An 8,352-nucleotide genomic window follows, 5' to 3' on the forward strand; every position below is an offset into this window, starting at 1 on the left:
ATCTTGGACAATATCTGACGATTGGCTTTTTTAAATGAAACCAGAGAGCGTTGACAGAGAGGAGAAGGTAGAAATGACTCAGCCTGGAACTGAAAATATGGATGGAGGACCTCTGTTTAGCTTGTTAGTTTGTTGTGCTGAGCTAATACATATAAGGCCATTTAGAGTTTGCGCTATCACTAAAGCTAACAGGCTAAGCTGAGGTTCTTCTTCCATGAAGCAGCTCTGTTGTCCTCCATCCATATTTTCAGTTCCAGGCTGAGTCATTTCTACCTTCTCCTCTCTGTCAACGCTCTCTGGTTTCATTTAAAAGAGCCAATCGTCAGATATTGTCCAAGATTTCCCTTTAGGGTGGATATAGCTCGCTAGCAGTCTCACATCGAGGACCCATCCACGTCATCATTTACCCAGAATTCTTTGCGTGTAAATAAAATGGCCCCATCCATGTAATATATTTTTAAACTTTTTGTTTAAAAATGCTAAAAACTGAACATTCTACAGTATTTTTACAATCTTTATTTTACAGTTAAATATATGTTTATTAAATAAAGTCTAATATTACAACTAATCATCGATCCCTTTAATACCATTATGTCCTGGTACCCTTTTAACAGTAACTCTGTTGTCTCTCCCCAGCTGGTTGACTGCTTCGGCACACTCCCAAGTCAGTAATGATGTAAAGTGTGGCCCTCAGAGAGCTCTAATAGCAACTTGGCTATCTATCCATGTAGTATGTAAAGTTTTTTTCTTTTTTATTTCTCAAAACTGAGGTGTTCAAAAAGCGACATAGGCATGAAATCTTCAGAACTCTTTCACTGAATCAAAACATCCAGAATATCTCTTTAAGTTTTCCTCAGCATGTTCAGAAATGGAGGTGGCCTGCAGTCACGTTTTGAAATATCCTAATTCAAAAATATATGAGTCAATTTGATGCTAATGTGGAGAGAYGGTGTGTCACTGTGAAATCTGACGCTGTGGTGATTTTTGTTGTGCTCTCCCCTCCACCAGGCATCCTTCGAACAGCAGTACCTAACATGGACAGGGAGACGCAGGACGAGTATCTGGTCGTTCTCCAGGCAAAAGACATGGGTGGACATCTGGGCGGGTTATCTGGCACCACAACCGTCACCGTGAAGCTGAGCGACGTGAACGACAACCCCCCTCACTTCAGGAGGAGTAAGCATCACTGTATCAGATCCACACTTGAAAGTGATGGCTGCTCTCTTGTAGCTGCAGAAAATGTGCGAATGTGAGTGAAAACCAAAATGATGAAACGTCTTGTAATGGCACCGGTGACAGCAGGCTGATGTTTCTCTGCCTCCTTTGGGTCCTAGTTGCCTTGACAGGTTCGAATACAAGCTTTATGAAGCTAAACAGCTTGTCAGTCTACTTTTCCTCATTGAAAAAGCAAATGCAGCAGCACAGCCTGCACCAGAAGCTCTTGCATTAACACTGATATAAGAATTCCCGTGTGGACCCTGAAGCTCAAATGGACAGCGTCTTGAGGTAGAAGAGTGAAAGATCATGTCCTCTTTTTTATCCAAGCTTTTTGCTGTTCCATGTTATTAATATTTCATCTTATAGTTCAGTGCTTTCTGCTTCAATAGACGGCAAAATCACTGCAGAATGTTGCCAACATTTTTAGGCAGACCTTGTATTTCTTTCTTATACCAGTTATTTTTGGTTACTTTTATCCCTGAGTTTTTCCCCGASAGTTTCTGCTCACCATATTCATCTTAATGTTTAAAAGCCTCCTCTCTGTATGTTGATACATTGTGCTGCAATTCAGCATTTTATASAAGCAATATTATAATTCCAAACGCTAGCACTGTGTTATTTATTTACTGATATCTGTCTGTAGCGTCTCCCCTCGCTCTCTCTCCACCTCACTGCAGGCCATTATTTTCACTTTGACAATAATGCCACATTTTAAGCAAACGGCTCATTTAGAATGCTCTTTGAAAGCGAAGGGTGTGATTTTTTTATCTGCTTCTCAGTGTGGAGGAGGCAGAGATTTGATTAAAGTGAAGTATTTTCTGTGGATTTGCTGCGTGTTGCTGTGCGACACCGCGACAAGCAGAACCTATCACTGGATGCCAAGTAAAACGACACAACTTGCCACAGATCACTGGCTGCCCTTTCATGCCTGCAAAGTGGACAGGCTGTAATCCAAGCTGAAAAATAACAGCAGAACAGATTAACTCTGTGCAGCTGTAATTTTCTGTTTAGTAAACATAACTCTTTTATGGGTTTTTTAAATCTCTAAAACCAGTTTTCCAGACTTAGTTGAATGTATGATAAAGAAAGAGAAATTGCTCATAGTGTCAGCAGTTTGAGCACCAAAAATAATCAGACAAAAAAGAACATTAGTCTGCTTTTTGAGCTGAAGAATTCACCTACAATGTTGTTGTTTATCTGCTCTTGTGTCGATAGCAGAATATTAGAGATATGCAGGCAGCTGTTTGATACAGCTTTAAATGAGAACACCACTGTGTTAACATGCTGAAACCAATCAATGGATGATATTGTTCTTGTGTTAAGTTTAGAATTTTTAGAAATAGGTACTACAAAATCTGGACTTTTCAAAGTTTGTGACGTGTGGAGACTTTACTGTGGTGATCAAAGGAACATGTGTTTTTACTTCCTTTACATGGCAGAAATCAGCGTTCCAGTCTTGAAAAGTATTGGAGTTAATTTTAGTAGTTCCCAAATCTTGCCGTTTGCAGTTTCTAAAATAAAAAATAACATTTTTCAGTTGTATGCATCAGCAGGTATTTTTTAACAATGACTGTATAAAAAGGTGAACAGTGTCACCATTGCCCTGTACTCCTAATGGTTACCAACCGCTGATTTTGGGGGGGAGGGCAGTCCACCCTCACCCCASCCCCTCCCCTCCGCAGCTGACAGTCTGCCTGCGTGCACACACCCAGTCAGAATTTTTTGCAAAAAATTATGGATTTTTGAGATTTATTATACAGGTAAACTTATTTTTCCCCAATATTGATCTGAGGAATCACTGGTGTGGATTTTCAGTCATTCTGGACATACAGTATTAATCTCAATGAATTGAATTAAAGGCAATAAGCTTTGTCTTTTTAACCCAGATAGCAAAATATGAGTGAATCAWCATTGAAATATCGTTAGGCATGATAWTGAATCCATGTTGAAYTTRTGCAAAAASTGGTCGGTGACTTACTTGTTGAAACAATGTTGGGTTTTCAACCATAACTGATACTATATCAGTGTTGATTCTACATTGATTAGACGTTGGCATTTCTGTCATTAGAATTCAACCATGAAACAACATTGGTTCAATAACATMTTTTCAACACTGGTTAATAGTTAGAATWGGATGATTGTTTAATGGTTGATTCACCATCAAACATAAACTTTATCCAGAAATTAACTTTTTTGACCATAATTCAACATTGAAGGTTTAGAATTAAAATAAGAAATTGCTAAAATAAAAACCTAGTTGTATTTGACAAGGAAGGAGCGCCTTCCTGTTTCATAAAGCTTAATTAATTTTTCTCTTTCTTTTGGCTGCTCCTTTCTTCAGGAGTGGCCACAGAGAGCAAACTCACAYGAAGATATGACAAATGTTTTATGGTCTTGCTGATGCAACCACCGAGCCTCACACGTTCRGTGCCAGAAACTAAGTCTCTACTCCTGCATATACTGTACAACACAAATTAGTTAAAAAAAAACCCATTCATATTTAATGATGCAGCAGTAAAAAGAACACAAAGTGAAAAGGTTTTTCAGACTGATCAGAGAGAAACAGCCACAATTTATTCCTATTCAGGCTGCTCTTAGTAAAGTAATCAGCTCCTCTGCTGCAGCTTTTGTTTATTCTCTGCGACAAAAAAAAATGTGTAAGTATTTCTGCCATTTAAAAATACATCTACACGCACAGCAGAACAAGGTTTGGAGTTAACCAAGATGACCTCCGAAGCTTAGTCTGTTTTAMAGCYAGTGAGCTAAACTTTTGTGTKGTAGTAGATATTATCTGCAAAGTTTCACCAAAATCACTACAACTGCTTTATTTCTCAACATTAGACAATTTTAGTTTAAACTTTGGCCTKAAGGAAGGTGGGTGATGTCTATTCCCTCATTAAAAATCTGCTACATTTACAGATCTTCTCTACAAACAGCTTTATGTAAATACATGAACAAAAATCATTTGTACCGTGCAACTCAAAAGTAAAATAAGCAGTATTTGCTCCATTATTCTTTCCTCTGAATAACATGCAAGACCCACAAATAAGAAATGCTTCTCCAGAAGTGTATAATACAGTTTTCCACTGAACCAATGAACCATTTCGCTTTAGAATTGCCTGAAGAAATAAAAAAATCCTATTATTTGTAGAGTTTACTGCAGTGATCCCAGCAGCCAATAACTCCTCCACTGAATGTAGACATGTAATATATTTAGATACATATGAGAAAGTGAACAATGCTTTAAATCTCACTGTGAAATACGTAGGAGAGCAGCTGTACGTTAATGACAGCTTTATTTGGGCTCAAAACTAAGCAGAACTCCGTCTTCATGAACATTCAAACTCTCCTGCTCCTTTTATTGTGTTTCTGCAGGTGCGTGGTCGTTCTCTGTGTCGGAGCTAGCAGCTCCAGGTGTGGAAGTGGGCCGTCTCACTGCCACAGACCCTGATCTGGGAGAAAATGCCCTGCTGGAGTTTACCATCCTGGACACGGAGGAGGCGGACATTTTCAATGTAACCAGAAGAGGCAAAGAGGCCGTTATCATCCTGAACAAGGTGAGCCGCTTCAGACGAGCACGGATCCAAAGCAGCTGGAGTTTATCTGAGGAAAACTTTTTTCTAGTAGACAACGATCTGAAGATGTTTCTGCTTAAATGGACGCTCTTAGTGGGTCTAATGTTTCATACTCCCTCTGCTGCTGATCATTTCTGACCTGCAGGGCTCTACAGTGAGCAGCTAACAAATAATGACCTGGAACAAAACTGCTGCTTCTTTTTGGAGGGAGATCTCATTAAAAGCAGCCAGGGTGTTGTTGTCCTTTTGTTTGTTGGCRTTTTAAAAACATTGTGCATTTAGAGGTAGTTATTGTGTTATGGACTGTTAAAAGAGAAAAGTACATGTTTGATAAAACGTCAACTAGAAAAAAAAGTCTCAGATAGAAAATTTGAGCTAAATAGAGATAAAAATCTGAAAAATCTTTAAGTAAAGATCTTGCATTTTTAAGAATGCATATTGTGAACTATACTCAACTACAAATGCTTTAAATTTTAGCTTAATATTTATCAAATAGGCAAAGCTCTTTATTTAATGGGTCTATTTTCCAACCCTCGCCTGTTGTCATGAGGCGTGGATCATGACGGAAAGAATGAGATTTCGAAGACAAGCAACCAAAATGAGCTTCCTTCGTAAGTGGGCAGGGGTCGGCCTTCGAGACAGGGTGAGGAGCTCCATCATACGGGGGAGCTCAGAGTAGAGCCTATTCTCCTCTGCATCAAAAGGAGTCAGTTGAGGTGGTTCGTCTGATTAGGATGCCTCCTGGACGCCTCCCTTTAGAGGTTTAAAGGTGCATCCCACTGGTAGGAGGCCCCAGGGAGACCAAGGACTGTGTAGAGCAGAAGAGCCTAAATTAGGGCCCGCGGCCGCCAAGCTATGTTATTTGGCCCACCAACAATTACCATAGTTAATAGGTTGTAACCTGTCATACTATGTAGAAACACAATATTTCCACTTAAAGATATTTTATCCATTGGCCCAATGACTATATAAAGGGCTGTAGTACAGAYAGTTTTCACTCATGGTGCTGACTTTATCTTTGATATATTACGATTAAACATGAAACATGAAATACAAGTAACAACAAGTGACATTTARAGTAGATTTAACCACTGTCGATTTGCACACTTTATAAGGCCACAAAAACTCTCTTACTAATGCCAAATTTTATCAATTTATGAAATTTCCCACGAGCCTTTGCTGCTTGAGTGTCTAGCTTTCTCCAAGTGCACAGACTGAAAYAAAAGTGGGCCACCGCACTGGCTGCTAGCTTAATCGTTAAAAATAATGGGCATTAATTAAAGAGTATTTGTATTTCATGTATTATTTTTCTGCATTTGACCCACAGCCCCGGATAGATTTTCATTTTGGCCCTCCTGGGGGAAATATTTGGGCATCACTGGTCTAGAGGGATTATGTATCCTCTCTGGTCAGTCCCCCAGTTTGAGCTGGAAAGTGTTGGGGAGAGGGAGGTCTGGACTTCTCTCCTGGACCTGTTGCCTCTTTGATCTGACTACAGATAAGCAGCAGATGATGGAAATGGAGATTTATTAAATGGGCTGAAATATTGTAATTTTTGTGTTTTCTAAGGTCAGATGGCAGATAAACATCTTCAACAGGGATTATTTTTTCCAAGTTTTATTAAAATTTGTCCAATGGTTCATAGGATATTTTTGTAATACACAGTCACAAAACGCACACACTTGCACACACTCACATACACACATGTGTAAACATATTATCATTCATCTTTAACGTTTTGGCGGTGGGCAATAATGAATCATGTAGTCTGTTGTGTGCGGGTTAGTAATACACATATACATACATATACAGTACATATTATTCATAAATAGAAAGTCTTTATCAAAGTAAATCCTGCTGATTGTGACTCTTTGTCTCCTGACAGATACTGGATTATGAAACCCGCAACTCGTATACTTTTTCTGTGGAAGTTGTGAATCCCATCGTGGATCCCAGATACATTAGGAAAGGACCCTTTAAGGACCAGACAACGGTCCGAGTCATGATCCTCAATGCTGATGAGCCGCCACTGTTCTCACAAGCGTTTTACCACCTGGATGTGTCTGAGAACTGCCCTCCTATCTGCTCTGTGGGCCGGGTCCACGCTGTGGATCCAGACACGGGACAAAGCAGCAACATCAGGTAGGGCTGTRCAATTTATTAAACTTTTCTTTTCTTTACTCAGCTTCAAATGTTCACAAAACCAGTATAATCAACAAAATATGTAATCATTAAAGTGTGCTCTTACTTTGTCTAGCCTCCTGAATGAGCTGCAGCTTCACCCCAGTTGCACTCAAAAAACAGATTGTTGGATTTACCTAACCRAGTTRTGTCAGCAGTTTCTACTAAAGTAACTGAGTTGAGTAAATGTAAAGCCACTTGCACATTGAAAGGAATTGCAAAAGTTGCTTTACACACAAAGTATATAACAACACATTCAAGGCACCCAACAAGCTGGACATGTTTGTATTAGTCTCCCAGCACCAATGTAATTTGTTACTGCTTTGTTTTTAAGTTTATATTACATGCCGGAACACTAGGGGGCACTGTTAGGCCTGTAGTGTTTGTTATGGAGGTTTATGCTCTTCTTGGTGCTGGAAGTGGTGTGTGGGAAAAAAATGAAATAAAGGCAGAAGTAAAGTTTGCCTGATCCAAGAAAGAGGAGTTATTTTTGACTAACATAATTTACTTTATTTTTAAAACTTTTTTTTCTCTTTAAACATTGTAATTTATTTATTTATAAATCCTTGTTTGAATACTAAATACACAAGTTATATGTGCAGTAATGAGGTACAGTAAAGAAGAAGTCCTGGCCCTCGGCAGAGCTGACTTTGAGTCCAAACATGGCCTGCTGGCATCCTACTTCTGAACCAGTCTGCTTTAGTTGTCCAAGTGTGACAGCAGTGCTTTTATGTGAACAGAGAGGCTGAGGGACAGTTACCCCAAAGCAGAAACGGGACAAGCGAGGTGGGCTACATGTTGGGTTAAAGGCTAGAGGCAGACTGCAGCTACCAAAGAGTCTTAGTTCAGCGTGAGATGGGAGAAGGTTGTGGGACATATGGGACACGAAGCATAAAACAAAACGTTAATTATTTTTATTGTAATTGTTTTTGTACCTTTTTTATTATTTTTTTGCAGTGATTTTTGGTCAACTCCAAAACTATTCAGCAAAGGAGCTTCAGATTTCTTTTGTTGTTGTTTAGCTCTGATGAAAGGCTATCCATCGGAACCTCCAATGAGCACCCCCATCCAAAACAATGAATATGTTCTGGTGACTTCTGAGTTCTGGTGCATTGGTGCTTTGCGTATGTGTGGGGGTCATATATGTTACCACTATGCGGTATCTAGTTTAGTTTCACTTTCTGAGTATAAAATCCTAGTTAAAAAAAAAGGAAAAAATTGTATAGGTCCTCTGGACGGGTTCTTCTTTAATGAAACGTTTCGTCTCTCTTCCAAGAGACTTCTTCAGTCTGAGAGTTTCAGAAGGAAGACCTGGCTGATTGCAGATTTATCTGTCCACAGGGATAGGACAGCATCATCAGTGTGAGATCCTCAGATC

At 39.3% G+C, this 8,352-nt stretch overlaps 1 protein-coding gene across 1 annotated transcript in view; it reads left to right on the plus strand.

Moving 5' to 3' along the window:
- The window catches only part of LOC106512284 (cadherin-24), a 99,373-nt gene that overhangs the window by 71,601 nt on the left and 19,420 nt on the right, over window positions 1-8,352 (plus strand). Inside the window, exons 5-7 of the mRNA XM_014000944.1 lie at window positions 1,009-1,176; window positions 4,594-4,775; window positions 6,679-6,935. Of these exons, the coding sequence (XP_013856398.1) occupies window positions 1,009-1,176; window positions 4,594-4,775; window positions 6,679-6,935 (607 nt within the window). The remainder of the gene's footprint in view (window positions 1-1,008; window positions 1,177-4,593; window positions 4,776-6,678; window positions 6,936-8,352) is intronic.

The sequence above is a fragment of the Austrofundulus limnaeus genome, unplaced genomic scaffold (genome assembly GCF_001266775.1).
Source record: "Austrofundulus limnaeus strain Quisiro unplaced genomic scaffold, Austrofundulus_limnaeus-1.0 Scaffold8, whole genome shotgun sequence".
NCBI classification, from domain to species: domain Eukaryota; kingdom Metazoa; phylum Chordata; class Actinopteri; order Cyprinodontiformes; family Rivulidae; genus Austrofundulus; species Austrofundulus limnaeus.